The 17,079-nt window shown below is 46.0% G+C and overlaps 1 protein-coding gene across 1 annotated transcript in view; it reads right to left on the reverse strand.

The window, feature by feature from the left end:
* The window catches only part of STAB2 (stabilin 2), a 166,892-nt gene that overhangs the window by 73,424 nt on the left and 76,389 nt on the right, over positions 1–17,079 (reverse strand). The window contains exons 26-32 of the mRNA XM_045291191.1: positions 16,523–16,618; positions 14,999–15,046; positions 12,954–13,090; positions 12,399–12,513; positions 7,510–7,587; positions 4,060–4,158; positions 3,864–3,971 (exon numbers count right to left, since the gene is read on the reverse strand). Coding sequence (XP_045147126.1) covers positions 3,864–3,971; positions 4,060–4,158; positions 7,510–7,587; positions 12,399–12,513; positions 12,954–13,090; positions 14,999–15,046; positions 16,523–16,618 — 681 coding nt within the window. The remainder of the gene's footprint in view (positions 1–3,863; positions 3,972–4,059; positions 4,159–7,509; positions 7,588–12,398; positions 12,514–12,953; positions 13,091–14,998; positions 15,047–16,522; positions 16,619–17,079) is intronic.

Consider the following 17,079-nt stretch of genomic DNA (forward strand, 5'->3'; position numbering starts at 1 on the left):
AGAAAGAAACAATAATAAAAAAAAAAGAACTATAATGAAAGAAGAAAAGAGAGAGAGAAAAGTAACAGAAAATGAGAGAAGGGGAAGAAGGTAAAAAGAGAAAGAAAAAGACTGGGAGAAAAAGCAGTACAAGAACGTGGGCGTGTGTGCAGGAGAGGAGAGACAAAGAGAGGCGTGGCTGGGGGCGCTGCTGAGCGCCGGGGCTTGTTGCCGTGTGCCTGCGGGCACGTCTGTGCACTGAGAGGCAAAAAGGAAAAGCCACCCAGTGAAATAAGACTCTTGAATGGCCGTGGTTGGAGGGTGAGTATTCCTGAAGTCTGCCTGTCTGTGTTTGTCTGAGGGCAATGTGTATTCTCGCGCTCGCGCGTGTGTGTGAGCGTCACACTGGATGAGGACATGGGAGAGAACTAGAAAGAAATAATAGATCCATTACAATAGAACAAAAGTACAAAGAAGATAAATAGTAACGATGCTTTTTGCATGGGCTCTTCTGTTCCTTTGATAGTGTTAGCTGCGTACATGTGGGACTCATAAAGAAGGGGGGTCACGTGGGGTGGGGAAATTGCCAGAGAAGAATACAAGTAAGGAGACAAAAAAAAAGGAATGGTGAAAAGTGTTGCTTGGGTAATTAGAATGTCTGCACCAAGTGCCCATGCAGTTTGCTGTCCAAGCAGGGCCCCCAGAGACCAGTGAGGTCAGCGGCTTGGCAGGCTGGGTTGCTTCGCACTGGGAACAATCCGCTGTGGCGAGGAAGAGCAGGGCTCACAGATGTGGCTCGGGCGGCTGTTCGGAGGCAAAGGGGAGTCATCCAGCAGACGTTGCTGCTCTTGTGCTTTAAGAAACTTGGGTCTGCTTAGCTTTTAGGTGGATTTACTTCCAGGAAGTGCAGGGTAGCCCTCCTCTCTGGTGGGTGCTGAGATCTTCCCGTGCTGGGAATGTGGGGCCGTCTTCACCCATTCTGACTCAGTTCTGAAAAGCTAGTTAGTTGGGTCCTTACTCAAATTTTAAAAACGACTTGCAGTCAACCTCAGCTCATGGGGCCTCCCTCCCCGTGTGTCCCAGGAGAACAGGGCTGTACAGGGTTTCCCATAACGTGCTGACAGGCCCTGTTTCGACTTCACCAAATGCAGTGCTGATCTCAACGGGCTTCACTTTGAGGATCAGAGAGTTGGCAGTTGAGTAGAGCCAGGGTGGTGCTGATCTGCTTGCTGTGGTGATGATATGGCGTTGATATGGACATTTCTGGGCCTGGCAAGTGTTTGGAGGGTCATCTCTCTCTCTTTCATGGACATAGTCACCGGTTCTTGGGAGAGTCCATGGCATCACCCATGGCCTCTGACTTGTTCCCTGACAGGGGCTCAACCTGTGTGAGGCACTGTACTCCCGAAGCAAGTAGCCCCTCCGTGTAGACTCTGAGAATCTGGAGTTCACGGCTATCTTTGCCTCTGGAGAAACCCATCCACCCTCTAGGAAGCCATGCTGGAGAAGACGTACAGCACCAGCAATCTCACACAGAGCCACACAACGGGTCCTCACGTTCTCTTGTCCAGCTCACCCCCAGAAACGCAGGCCTATCACAGCAAAGTAAAATCTGCCCTCACTCCCTGATTTATCAGCTTGCCAGCCATCTCAGGATCATAAGACCACGCAGGTCCAACCACTTGGAACTGGTGGGAGATAGCAGTGACCCAAGGGTGGTGTAGAAGGAGGGGCTTTCGCCTCATCTCCTTAGTGTCTTCATCTCAGCCACCCAAAATAAAGTGATGAGTAAAAATGATTTGCTTGTCAGGCAATGACATCCTTACACACATCCTCTCATTGGGGTGTAGGTACCTGGGCCCTGCTGGTGCCAGTTTATAGAGCCTTGGGGATCCACTGAGGTATTTTGAGCCACAAAGTAGCATGATTGAAGTCTCAAACATTTTATTATTTTACAAAATAACTTTGATAAATGTTGGTGGTTTACCTCTAGCTCAGTGGTTCTCAACCTTCCTAATGCCACCACCCTTTAATACAGTTCCTCATGTTGTGGTGACCCCCCCAACCATAAAATTAATTTTGTTGCTACTTCCGAACTGTAATTTTGCAACTGTTATGAATAGGGTGACCCCTGTGAAAGGGTTGTTCGACCTCCAAAGGGGTTGCAACCCACAGATTGAGAATCGCTGCTCTAGATGTTAAGAATCAAGGAAGAAAGATAAGGCGAGAAGAATAGTAAGGAGGAAATTATTTACTCTTCCTAGGTCCCGCTTCTGATATGTTAGCTGCGTGGGTCTAGGGAGGAGTCAGCGAAGGAGATGGAGGAATAGATCAGCTTAGCATTTTTCATAGTCTTCCTCAGTGCCACGGAAAGCTCTTTAGCACCATCGCAATAGGCAATCATGACGATCACGGCAGGTTTCTGAGACTCTACATTCAAGGAACCAACTATGAGCTCGGCACTATGCACTCAATATACGGCTCTCAGGTACAAAGCCAGCACATGTTACAGAGCCTCTACAGGTGGGATTTGTAGGGTTTCCAGGAATTGACGGAACACCCATGTTTCAGAAAGCCAAAGAAACACTGGAACCACACACTCATCTCTGTCAGGAAATTTGGAAGACAGCTGCCCGGCCAACTGCCTCGAAGAGATCCCTATTTGTTCCCGTTGCAAAGAAAGCAGACCCAACAGGATGTGCAGCAGTAGAACGATGTTACTGATATCACACACACGCAGAATCTTACTTAAGCTCATCCAACAAGGGTTACAGAGGCACACTGACAAGGAACTCTCTAGAGTGCAGGCTGGATTCAAAAAGGACGAGGAACAAGGGTTTTCATGGCCAATGGCTGATGGATCTTGACTCAAAGCAGAGAAGACCAGAAAGAGGTTTACTTGTCTTTCATTGGCTAGGCAGAGGCATTGTGTGGACCGTAACGAACTGTGGATAACCTTGAGAAGATGAGAATTCCAGAACACTTCATTGTGCTCCTTCGGAACTTTCCCACGGATCAGGAGGCAGTTATGTGAACAGAACAAGGGAATACTGCATGGCTTCAGGGTTGTGTCCTGTCACCATACTTGTTCAATCTATAAGCTGAACAAATCATCAGAGAAGCTGGATTAATTGAAGAAGAATGCGGCATCAAGATTGGCGGAAGGTTTATTAAAGACCTGAGATGTGCAGATTGCTTTGCTTGCTGAAAGTGAGGAGGAATTGAAGCACTTGCTAATGAAGATCAAGGATTGTAGCCTTCAATCTAGATTACAACTCAATGTAAAGAAGAGTAAAATTCTCAAAACTGATCATTCAGTAATATCGTGATAAATGGAGGAAAGGTTGAAGTTATCAAGCATTTTGTCTTACTTGGATCCACGGTCAATGCTCATGGAAGCAGCGCTCAAGAGATCAAAGGACAAACTGACCTCTAAAAGGACTAACTAATCAGTATTGGAAGAAGTAAATCCAGAGTGCTCCTTAGAGGTAAGGTTGGCAAGATGTCGTCTTACATCCCTATTGTCAGGAGAGACCAGTCCCCGGAGAAGGACAGCATGTTTGGTAAAGTGGAGGGGCAGCGAAAGAGGAAGACCCTCGATGGGATGAACGGACATGGTGGCTGCATCAATGGGCTCAGGCATGGGCACAATTGTGAGGATGGTGCAGGACCAGGCAGTGTTTCGTTCTGTTGTATACAGGGTCGCTGTGGGTCAGAGCTGACTCGATGGAGCCTAACAACAACACCACACGTGAGAAGTACCTGGATATGGATGAGGGAGTTTTGATGAAAGAGAGAAACGATATACAACAACTGATGGATTGAACATGCAGTATCTCCATGTTAAGAAAATAGCACTCCTGGTTATTATCCCCAATACCTACTAGAGTAGTCACTTTCTTCTCCTTGATGTAATTCTCAATGGCAGCATTGTTCGGAGCAAATACAGTGTAAGCATCGGCAGCCTCGATGACACTGGCCAGGTTATGTTGCTGCGACGGAAAGAGACAAGAATATGTCAGGGGATCTCCACTTCCAAGGCACCTGAGCAAATGGTCAGGCAGAGAACATGGTACTTGCAATGATGTAGCCACGGAAGATGGAATAGTCGGGCATCTGTTCCAGCCGGGTCAGCAGGCCTGGTAAGGAGCCAATGAGACTTCTCTGGGGAATCAGAACCTGGCAAAGGAAGCCGAGAACTCGGTGAGCACATTTTGAAGGACTTGTCACTCAGCTGTGCATAGAAAGGTCCCCTTCATCTCTGTGGGTAGGTGGCCCAAGGAAAGGACACTGGCCAGGATCTGAAGATTAGGCTCAACCTGAAAACATTCTTGGATGCTGAACAACATGGCTGGAAGGGATTTTTACATGTTATTAGTTCAGTTTTAAGTCTAGCTCTTCAATCTCCCTGGTTTGAGAAAATTTCACCTTACAAAAAAGACATTACAGTTCTCTGCAGTAACACATTCCAACCTTTTTTTGACTCTTCTACACTGTCCAAACAAACTCACGGCCATAGAATGAGTTGATTCTATACACAGAGTAGAATGAGTCCTGTGGGTTTCAGAGACTGCCAAGCCTTAGAGGAGTAAAAGCCTCATCTGTCTCCCTGGTGGTTTTGCTTATGCCCCTGAGGGTAGCAGCCCAGTGAATAATCCACTATGCTACTAGGGCTCTGGACTCTACACTTTCAGGGTGGAAAAAATCCAACCCCGATCCTACCATTCCTCTGTAGCCAATTCCAACTCATAAGGACCCTGTTGGACAGAGTAGAACTACCCCAAGGGGTCCCCAAGGTTGTAAGAGGTAGACTGCCACATCTTTTCCCCTTAGAGTGACCGGTGGGTTTGAAGCGCTGATCTTCCTGTTAGCAGTTGATCAGGACTCTAACCCCTCTAGCCGGGGCTCAGGGAAGACCCTCTCAACAGGACCGAAACCCCACTGGCTGCAGAGGAAATCCATGTTTGTGGCTGTTCTCGTTCACTTGCATATTGTTCAGGCTTTCTCGTGGCCTTTTTATTTACCTGGAAGTCAAACTGCCAACCAGGGCCCGAAGCTGACTTGTGAAAGGTTTTGTTGAGCGCAGGACAAACCAATATGCCTTAAAATAAGGAATTTTCATCTAAAAATCTGGGTTTCTGACTTTTTAAAAACCATTTCATTGGGAGCTATTTGAGATAGCATACCATTCCATAGTTTGAGCACATCAAGCTGTATTGCACAATTGCTACTACAAACCGTTTCAAGACATTTTCTTCCTTCTTGAACTCCTTGATGTCTGATGTCTGTTAAAAGATCCACTAGTCTGCATGCCTGTTGGTTAAGGAAACTCCTTAGTTACAGCCCCTACCACTCTCTGACACCTTCAACTTGCTCCTTGTACTCATTTCTACCATCGGTCTGAACCATACAAGCATTTGGGTTTTCCAGCCCTGCATGATTAACGTGGGTCCAGCATGAGGCTGCTGACGAACAATCAGGTCAGGGGTTCAATACCTGCAGCTGCTCTGTGGGAGAAAGACGTGCCAGTCTGCTTCTGGAAAGATGACAGCTTTGGAAATTCTAGGGAGCAGTTCTAGTCTGTCCTCTAGGATGAGGATGAATCAGCGTTGACCCCAGGGCAGAGGATGGGGTTGATTAACCTTAGGGACAAGATAGCTACTTCTAGCTTCCCATTCGGCATAGAGTCATCACCAATGCAAGAATCCCAAATTGGAATGGTTTCTCATTCAATCAGCCTTCAACATTTATTTGGCCCAGTGGTACAAAAGCGGTGCCATGCTGGCTGTTAAGACAAAGACAAATTTGTGGTGTGAGCCCAACACAACTCTGTGTGGCGAAAAGACTTGCCAATCTGCTCCCATTAAGGTTACAGCCTAGAAAACCCCACAAGGAAGTTGGGCTTGGTCATATCGGCTCACTAGAAGTCCAGATGGTAATATTCCATTTGGAGGAGGTGGGTTGAGGTGCCATGCTAGCACATTTTTTGATGTGCCCCACAGAAAATGTAAGTGGAAAGGAGAGATAAAAGTTATGTTTTGGGGTGGTTTTTGTATAAGAATTCTTGAATGCTTTTAATGTCCGGTTCAGAGGAGCAAAATTCCCTGAACAAGTCACATTGCTTTGCGTTCTGTGAAGTTGTGAAATCAGCATAGTTGCCTATAAAGGAGGAATCGCTTGCTCATCAATGCTTCTTAACAATAAAGGAGGAAGACAAGACCTTTGCAAAATACTGCACTCAGAGTCTGCGGAAGAGCCTCTTTTTAAAAAAATGGAATTTAAAATAAAAAATTTGAGTGGCCAGAAAGTACTAATAGAGAACAATTTTAGTTAAAATGCAGTTAGTTCATTGGTTTTTCCAACCCTTCACCTTCCAAAACTTCCCAATATACCCTAATTCTTATTTTAAGTTTAAATGAAGCCCTTACTATAAATGAAAATTATAGAGTGGCTTAAAACCCTAGTTTAGGAAATCTCTCCCTGACCCTACTTCCTATCTTTGAATAATACATTTATATGATGTGTCTTAGAAGAAAATGAAAATCCCACAGTATTTTTTCTTATTTTTCCATTGTTTCCCTAGGACCTTCCTTGTTCCATATTTTTAGGGTGCAGTAATGCAGAGAGGGGTAGGGAAAGTGATACCTAAATATTTGCTTCTCTTTAGTTCTTAATTATGTCCCATCTGTATGCATATAGTGCCCGATACTCGGGTCCTTACGTATCTCTTAAAATGTTGCCATAAGTAAGAGAGATAATATGAAGAGACTTTGAAAAGTTGATGGAAAAAAGTGAATGGAAAGAAAATGGCATTTTCCTGTGAACTTTTTGAAACTCCCTCAAACAAGTGGCCACGTTTTGGTCTAGGGCCTTTTGTGCAGCATAAAAACCAGCTGCCGTCAAGCTAATGCTGACTCCCCGTGACCTCAAAGAACAGGACAGAGCTGCCGCCTAGGATGGATTGCTAAGGCTACAACCTTTATGAAAGCAGATTGCCTCGTCGTTCCCCTGCAGAGGACGATGGGTTGGAATCACCAATCTTTGGGGTAGCAGGCAAGTACTTATCTACTGTTAGATACTTGAGCTACACCAAAGCTTCCTTTGAAGAGCTTAGCATGAACCAATGGCAACGGAGTCAAATGGAATGAATAAAACAAATAAAACAACCCCCACCCCCGGTAGCGAGTCAATCTGGATGCATCGTGACCCTAAAGGACAGAATAGACTTGCTATCTAAGATGTCTGAGGCTATACATCTTTATGAGACGAGAGAGCCTCATCTTTCTCCCTTGGAACAGCTGACGGGCTTGAACCGCTGGGGTAGCAGCCCAGCTCTGAACTCACTGTGCCACCAGGATATCAATGGAACGAAGAGGGCCCCTAAGTAGTTTTAAAATACAAGTAACAAAATACAACACAGCTTCAACTCTTAGATAAAAGTTGCATTTCCCTTCCCACAAGAAGATACGGTGCAGGAGTTTAAAATACAGAGAATAGGTGCTTCCGGTGTGGAATGACGGACCCTTGTACCTTGTTGATGATGTGTATCACTCCATTTGTGGCCGCATTGTCACCATCGATGATGGAAGCGCCTCCAATCGTGATATTCTGCAAATGCAACCACAGGGGGAGGTGAGGGTCCTCAGAGTTCCCCTAGAGATGGCAAGAACTTCAAGGGTTTTCCATTTTGTGTGTGCAGAAGTCGTCTTCATACTTTTTGGATCATAACCCACAATAAGAAATACTTTTGGATCGTTATTCATTAAAAAATAAAAAAAGAAAAGGAAAAAAAAAAAGACCCAGTATATGTCTCCCACCACCAGTAAATTGAATTAAACAATCCCTTACTATGAAAGGGATACTCTGATCATATCGATTTTATTCTCTTACATTTTATTTCATTAAAAATTCTGGTTAAGGGTCACTAAATTGACCCCACAGTTTGAAAAACATTGTTCAAAGTAACTGACTTTCTTGGTTGGAATCCAGTAGGATGCCTAGTGGGGTCCAATCAAGGGCAATGTAGCAGCGAGGAATTACTAAACCCAAATGAAGGCTGAACATGATGGTGGGACAAGAGGGAAGTAAAAAGGAAATAGAGGAAAGAACCAGGAGGCAAAGGACATTTATAGAGGCCTAAATACAGGCACACACACATATATATGTAATGAGAGGGGAATAGAACTATGTACTCATATCTATATGTTAAGAATGAAGGTTGCAGATGGACTTTGGGCTTCAACTCAAGTACTCCCTTAACACAGGAACACTTTGTTCTAATAACCTGGCATTCTATGATGCTCATCTTCCCAACACCATCTCTGAAGACAAAATGTGTGCATACGCAAATGTGAAGAAAGCTGATGGTGCCGGGGTATCAAAAGATATAACATCTGGGGTTTTAAAGGCTTGAAGATAAATAAGTGGCCATTTATCTGAGAAGTAACAAAGCCCACAAGGAAGAAGCACTCCAGCCTGTGGGATCATGAGGTGTTGATGGGACCATGTACCAGGCATCTAAGACCCAGAATAAAACCACATACCCAAGGTGAATGCAGTGGGGGGGGGGCATGGAGTGGAGACCCAATGCCCATCTGTAGACATCCCCTCACTGAGGGGTTGCAGGGAAGAGATGAGCCAGTCAGGGTGCAGTATAGCACCAATGAAACACACAACTTTTCTCTAGATCTTTGGTGCTTCCTTCACCCCACTATCATGACCTCAATTCTACCTTACAAATCAGATTAGACCAGAGCATGCACACTGCTACAGATAAGAGCCCACAGCACAGGGAATCCAGGATAGATAAACCCCTCAGGGCCAACAAAGAGAGTAGAGATACCAGAAGGATTAGGGGAGGGTGGAGGAGAAAGAGGGAATCGATCACAAGGATCAATCTAGAACTCCCCCCTCCCAGGGGGATGAGTATAGGAAAAGTGGGTGAGGGGAGATGGAGGACAATGTAAGATATGGAAAAAATAATCTATAATCTATCAAGGGTTCATGAGGGAGTGTGGGGTAGTAAGGGGCAAGAAGTGGGGAGCTGATATCAGGGGCTCAAGTGGGAAGAGAATGCTTTCACAATGATGATGGTGGCACATGTGCAAATGTGCTTGACACATTGGAGGAATGTTTGGATTGTGATAAGATGTAAGAGCCCCCAATAAAAGCATTTTTTAAAAAGTTAAAAATTATATCAGGAGTAAAAAGTCAACTGCTTAACCCACCAATCAACCAAGACAGAAACTGGGCCCCACCTTTTCTGGTTCCCTGTTCTCTTCTCCCACCTTTACTTTCTAGTTGAAATTCTTACTGGGAACTCCCAGGTGGAGAAAGGGATTTACCTCATCTTGAGCTTCTCACAAATCCACCTTGCATATCTCTTGTTGTTCAAGGGAGACATTTATATCAGACAAAGGAATTCACTCATTCAAAATGTCTTTCAAGGTTAACTTCTCCAGACCAAAGGAGATTTATCTTTGATTCAACAGGATCCGGCGTATGCTTGCCCTGAGTGAGGGTGTCATTCATGCTTGCCAGAAGGATCAGTGACTTACAACACAGATGCAACGTCTGATATATGTATAATATAGTGAAATGAACATGATTATATGTAAACATTTATGAGCTCAGATGTAACTGCTCTACTTCATAAAAGAAACTAATAAACCAATACTTGTATATTTAGCAAATTCTAACTCAAGAAGAAAATGTATTATAATGCAATTTGAAGAGACCTGGAGTTAGAAAGCCAAAAAGGGAGACTATACTGAACATATGTTGAGTTGAAAGAATTGAAGCTCAAATTCAAGACTGGAGGATTCTATGGGCAAAATACTGAATGATGCAGAAAGCAAGACAGGCAATGGAAAGAATCTATAGAGTCTCCGCACTGAAAAGAATTGGTTGCTGTTTAACCATTACAAGATATAGCATATGATCAAGGGCTGATGATACTGGAGGAAAAAGTCCAATTGGGACTGAAGGGTTAGCCAGAAACAAGGCTCCAGGAATGGATGGAATGCCAATTGACATGTTTCAACAAGCTGACGCAGAGTTGGAAGCACTCACTTATCTAGGCCCAGAAGTTTGGAAGACAGCTCCCTGGCCAACAGACTGGAAGAGATCCATATTTGTGATCATTCCAAAGAAAGGTGACACAACACAATACAAAACAATATCATTAATATCACATGCAAGTACACTTTTTGCTGAAGGTAATTTTTAAACAGTGGTTGCAGAAGTCGATGATGGATGGGGAAATGCCAGAAATGGAAGCTGGATTCAGAAGAAGAGAAGGATATTGTGGCCGACATTAGATAGATCTTGGCTGAATGCAGAGAACACCAGAAAGCTGTTTACTTGTGTTTTATTGACTATGCAAAGGAATTTGACTGGGTGCATCGTAACGAACTATGGATATCATGGGGAAAGATGGGACTTCCAGAACACTTCACTGTGCTCACATGAAACCTTCAGACGAACCAAGAAGGAAGTCATGTGAACAGAAGGGGACATGGCATGGTTTAAAATCAGGAAAGGTGGGCATCAGGGTTGTATCCTATCACCATACTTATCCAATCTGTAGGTTGAGTAAATAATCCAAGAAGCTGGTCTATATGAAGAAGAATGAGGCATCAGGACTGGAGGAAAGCTTATTAACCTGTGGTATGCAGATGACTCAACTTTGCTTGTTGAAAGCCAAGAGGGCTTGACGCCTTCAGTGTGGGTGCAAGTCAATGTATAGAAAACAAAAGTCCTTACAATTGTACCAACAGACCACATCATGATAAATGGATTCGCAATCAAAGATGATGGAAGCAGCAGTCACGAACTAAAATGAAGTACTGCAATGGCAAATCTGCTGCAGAAGACTTCCGCTAAAGGGTGGAAGAGCAGATGTCACTGTGGGGACTAAGGTGCACTTGACCCAAGTCCTGGTACTTTCAATCACCTCATGAGCATGTGAAAGCTGGACAATGCATAAGGAAGACAGAGAATTGATGCCTTTGAGTTATGGCACTGGGAAGGAATATTGAAAGTACCTGGGACTGCCAGAGGAACAAACACATCTCTCTGAAAGAAATACCCCAGAGTTCTCCTTAGAAGCAAGGTTGGTGTATTTTGGATATGTTATAAAGTGACACTCATCACCTGGGGAAGGTCATCATTCTCAGTAGAGTGGAGGGTGTGAAAAAGAGGAAGGGCTTCCACGAGATGGATTGACATGGTGGCTGCAACAATGGGCACAGAAACAATTGTGAGGATGGTGCAGGCCCGGGCAGCATTTCATTCTGTTGCATCTCGGGTCATGAGGATTTGGAATGGACTCCCCAGGACCGAATAATATGGAGAACAATGGGCACAGACCAGGGAATCTCTGGGTGCTATAAATGTTATGCTAATAGGCTAAGATACTGAGAAATTGGAGGTTCAGGTCCACCTCCAGGTCCCTTCAAAGAAAGCCTCACAACCTACTTTCAAAAACCATACATGGAAAACCCTGCAGAGCTCAGTCTGCTGTTACACAAAAGGGGTCATAATGAGTCGAGAAGGATTCCCCAGGCAATGGAGTGGTAGGCAGAGACCCATCCCAGGCTCACCCAGAGGAGCAGGCGTGAGACTACTGATTTCTCAAACGCTTATGTCTGGGGCCCATGGTCTACCTTGGTGCAATTCACGCTCTGTAGAATAATCTCCACTTTTACCAGCCACAATTCGTTAAAAAGAGTGTTAGTGCCACAGAGAAGCCTGGAGGCCCTGTGGGTTAGGGGTTGGGCTGTGAATTTTGAATAAAGAATATTGAAAGTACCGTGGACCGCCAGGAAAACCAACTCATCTTTCTAGGAGGAAGTACAGCTAGAAGGCTTCTTAGAAGCAAGATGGCAGGACTTCCTATTGTACACTTTGGACATGTTGAGAGGAGGAATCCATTTCTGGAAAAGTACACCATGCTTGGTAAAGGAGAGTGCTCAATAAGATAGACTCAGGGCTGCACCAAGGGGCTCACACGTAGCAACACTTGTGAGAAGGCACCAGGCAATGTTTGCTCTGCTTTACTGAGGGTCCCTAGGAATTGCTACTCCCTCTGTGGCAGCTAACAACAAGAACCAGTTCCTAAGGAATCCCACACAGAAATGAAAGTTGTGAAATGGCACAGCCTCTACTCAGAGAACCTGAATGCTCTGCCTTTTCTGGGTCAGTCTGACGTCTGTCAGGGGGAGCCTGGTCGCAGAGGCCAAACTTTATAGGGTCAGGGTGATGGCAGGGTGTGGTCCTCAGTATGTTTCTTGAAGTGGGCTGGTGCCTACTTGAAGCTTTATTATCATTTCCCCCCTGGTTTTGCCCATGTTTGAAGGTTTCTGCAAGCCAAACAATTGAGAAGAACGATGAGCAGTCCGATCACAGAACTCTCTTACCCCATCCACTTTCGCCAGGTGGAGAAAGTTACCCTGCAAAGACGTTGCCAGCATGTCCAAAGGTGCTAGTGTCTGCAGCTCTGCCACCCCGTATGTGCCCAGGAGCGTATGATATCTAAAAACAAGCATCCACAATGACCATAAGTAACTATCCAAGCAAGAAGCAGAGCAATTAAAGACCATGGGATTCTGCAATGCAGGACAGTGCCATGAAAGACCACATAGGCGGTGGAGGCAGACTGCCAGGTTCAAGTGATTCCACGACAGTGATCAATGAGGGCTCCTTGGGTAGCTACTTAGCCACTCTGTGCTGTAGTTTTCACACGGGCAAAGTGGGGATCATTCTAATCATCTCGTAGAGTAGGTGTGAGGAGCATTAACTGCTGGTAAATGCTAACTATTTCTGTCCTGGGGGAGGGGTGGGCAGAGAAGATGTCTAGCACATGTTCCTTTCCATGTATTTGAGGACCATGTGGCTTTCCTAGATGGTCTTCTAAGGCCTGTTTACATCGATGCCGGTAAGAGACCACGAAGAGTAGAATGCACGATACCTACTTTAGTAAGGCTGGAATATTGCTCTTTGACAACCAAAAGCCTTTGTCATCTTGGTCCATGTCTGCGATCGCTTGTTGGGACGGCACCAGGACAGTGAGGTTTGAGGTGGACGACAGCATGGGCAGTACAAAAGTGTCCTGAATCACAAAAGGAAGAGTGGCCTGACGTAGTTTAGAGACAAACAAGACCGACTTAATGCATGGAAGAGATAACAATTTTGCACGTACTGTAATATCATTTCAGGGGTATGGGGGAAGGTGCAGGAGACACACTCTCTGAAACTGACTGGTTGATGCCTCATATTCCCTGATCAGAGTTTTGTCAAAATGCAAGTCTTTCTGAGCAGGTTGCAGTTGGAATGCTCATCCCTCATTGACTCTTGAATCTAAAAGAAGAGCTAGCGGGCAGGGTTGATAAAGATCATAGATGTGTGTCTGGTAGTTAGACTTTATGCCAACTTAAATTTCTGTGACCATGTTGAAGTAGAGTCCATCCTGTTAATTGGGTTACAGCCTGGTGATGCTGCCTTAGGGGGGTGGCCTTTATAAACGGAGAAACAGAACTTTTCCATCGCTCTCTCTGCCCTTCCATCTTTCTGCTTGCTGTTGACTGTGTCTGTGCCCAGGGGCAGCCCCATGGGGGGTCACCCAATCCTGAGAGCTCTTGGTGCCCTGTCATACTTCCACTGACCTTGGATCCATGTCCCTCTGCACCTACCGGCCCATGATCTCCTGCATCCCGCTCACCTTTCTGCACCATCAGCTTGCAGCTTCGTGACTCTGAACAGGGCTCCAGCTAGCATTGGACTTATGAATTTGCTTGGACTGGGCTGGGCTGCTTTTCTGATATGGGATTCCGTCTTGATGTAAAGTTCTTTCTATATACTTAGACCAGTGTCACTGATTTCGTTTCTCTAGACAACCCAGCTTAACAGTGTGTGTGCAGAGAACCTTCAGGGCCTTAAGATACACTTGGAGTAAGGACGATGGGAAGAATGCAGGTAGAATTTCAGCAAGGGAAACCGGAGCCTGAACCAGCCCTTCAGCTTTACCTAGAGATAGTTCTGGGTAGATGGGCTGACATGTTAGTGAATGTTTAATAACTGGTTCACAGGAGGAGCAGGAAGGAAGACTCTGGTTTGTAGTCGTTGATATTTTCTGTAGGTGGACATTCTCCCACCACGGCTGATGTCATCGCTAAGAGGATGGCACTGAAAAGCTACATGCCACTCTCATGAGCTCGGCTGAGCCAACTCCAGCTCACCACGGGGCAGGCATACGCAGGCGGGGTGAGATCAAGTATGATCCGTTAGGGGAGCATCAGCATGGTCAAGAGGACAGTTTCAGTGTCCTTTCTTGCTGTGGTAAGATCAGAGAAGTCCCACATGGAAGCACCAGGGAGATGACCGGGAGCGGATGCTAACCAGACGGGACTTAGCACAAGCCTGCTGCAAGGTGATAACCCCTTTGTTGGCACGGCTGGCTGAACTTGCCTCATCTGGCCACGGAGGAAAGAGATTCAGACCACTGGGGAAGGTGACCAGGGGATTATCATAATATTTTTCTATGTGAGCGGTACATTTTCCTAGGCCTGTTGGGACGAGCCCTGAGTACATGCAAAGTACTTTCAATTAGCAAGCTTAATCGCAAAGCCAACTTGGTGAATTGCATTGATGAGTTATGTTGACTTAAAAACAAAAAAACAACCTCTCTAGTGAATGTGCTTGAATCAGTTGATAAGTGACCATCTGTACATGCCCTAGACTGCCATTCCCAGCCGTAGTTGTTCGCTTGAATCACATGGAAAGCTGAAAAAATACTGATGTCCGGGCCAACCTTCCAACCAAGGACATCAAACGCTCTGGCCATGGGCATTTGAAACTGTGTTCCCTGTGATTTTTGAAGTGTCATCAGGTTGAGAGCTACTGCTTAAACAATCCCTCTCCACCTTTCTTACCAGGTGTATTTTCTGTTTTCAGTGACAAACACTCCAAATTTCTGAAAGGATGTACCTTCCCAATGGTAAATTCCAACGGATGTACTCACCGTGATCCACTGGTTAAATATAGCTGCGCCAGAGAGAGATGCCAATTCCTTATTCATATCGTGGAAGGGAGGGAGGGAGAGAGAAGAATACAGGAGACGGGGATCAGTGAGGGATGTGGTCACAGAGAGAGACGCATTTCTGGGTAGCCAGTATGGACAACTGCCTGGGGCTGAGAGATCCTTCCCCTGCCCCTTCCCCTGCCAGCCTTCCCCTGCTCCTTCCTCTGCTCCTTCCCCTGCCAGCCTTGAGGTTGCCACATGGATGGGTGCCAAGCTGGAGGGATTCTTACATTGCCAGAGCTGTGCTTCCCCCCCGCCCCCATGCTTAGGCAGTTGTATTAGCTTCAATATTTAAAGTCGAAAGCAATTGTAGAATGTTCAAATAAACAGCAACCTAAGGTTTTCCCAAATAAAAACTTAGCTCGTAAGAAGGTGGCTACCCGGCGCATATTCTTTCTGTAGTCTAAGGTGTCAATGGTGGTGCTGATGCAGATAAAGGGCTTGGCGAGAAGCCTGCTTATACAAAAATCTTTCACACCCACACCCTCAGCCACCAGGTAGGGGAAAACACAGAGTGTCTGGGGCCCCTGAGGGGGCACACAACCCAATCAGGAGTACCAGAAGAGTTCACCAGAGACCAGTTAGCTACCCATTTGGGGAAATTGGGTATGGAGAGAGTTAGAACGGCAAGAATGGGAAGTTAGGCTAAATGAACTTCTTGGCACCTAGTAGGTGCTCAATAAGAACTAACCCTTCTTCTCCACCTGCAGAGAGTCTGTGAGCCACAGAGCACGTCTTTGAAAATCTCTTTGAGCACTTGTGTTGTAGAGCACTTTAAAGCCATCTCAGTTACATGTTAGTGGATTGAGTTTTACTCCTCTCCAGAACATATGAGGGAACCCAACCCCTCTACCAGGGCATACAGTCCCATTTGGGAATAAGGTTTTCTGTGCTATGTTAATCGGGCCTTATCGGCGTAGACTGTGTTGTAAAGATAATCCCTTCTGTGATGTGGGAACAGTTCAGACACAGCGGAAAACATACACGGGAAGATCATTGTAAATGAGATAGCCAAGGACTGACGTTGGAGCTAAAAACTGAACGAGATGAGGGTTTTTCCGGAAAGCAGAGATCAGGCATCAGAGATCAGGGATCAGGGCGCAGGGAGCAGGGGTCAGGGAGTAGGGATCAGGGAGTAGGGAGCAGGGAGCAGGGATCAGGGAGTAGGGAGCAGGGCACAGGAAGCAGGGATCAGGGAGTAGGGATCAGGGAGTAGGGATCAGGGAGTAGGGATCAGGGAGCAGGGCACAGGGAGCAGGGATCAGGGAGTAGGGATCAGGGAGTAGGGATCAGGGCGCAGGGAGCAGGGAGCAGGGAGCAGGGATCAGGGAGTAGGGAGCAGGGAGCAGGGATCAGGGATCAGGGAGCAGGGAGCAGGGAGTAGGGATCAGGGAGTAGGGATCAGGGCGCAGGGAGCAGGGAAGCAGAGAGCTTGCCTTAGAGCCGGCTCCTTCAAGGACTTACCACAGCTACGTCTCCATAGCACTGCAGGCCGTCTCCTCCATAGCCCTCTCGACAAACACAGCTCCAGATGCCCGAGGACGCCAACCGACAAGCTGCCTGATAAGATGAAGATGCGAGAAGTGGTTTGCTTTCCTGGCTGAAGAGTCAGACATGAACGGCGTCTCAGAGACGATGGACCCCATCCAAGCTGAGAGCTACCCATCTGGGGCTGAAAGGTGGTGGGACGAGCCCACAGACTTCAGCCTGTAGGTTTAGGGCAGCACGTATTCCATCACAGTTAGTCTGCCTCGGTGTTCCCTGCCAGATTTCCTATACGAAAATCTGCAGCTGAGAATTCTAGATACACAAGGAGTCATTTGAAGCGTACATGCTAGGCAATATTTAAGACAGAACTTGTGCTGAACAATGTCTTCATTGTTAGGACATTACCATTTAACTGGGCAGTCTTTGTTTTACCTGCCAATTACTATGTGGGTTCTTCTAAGCTTGGGAATGGGCTAAGAGTGAGAAGGAACACAGACATCTTCCGTAGGGAATAAGAGAGGGTTAGCTTGTTA

This window comes from Echinops telfairi, unplaced genomic scaffold (genome assembly GCF_000313985.2).
Source record: "Echinops telfairi isolate 266 unplaced genomic scaffold, ASM31398v2 ScPeMD7_2;HRSCAF=8, whole genome shotgun sequence".
NCBI classification, from domain to species: Eukaryota; Metazoa; Chordata; class Mammalia; order Afrosoricida; family Tenrecidae; genus Echinops; species Echinops telfairi.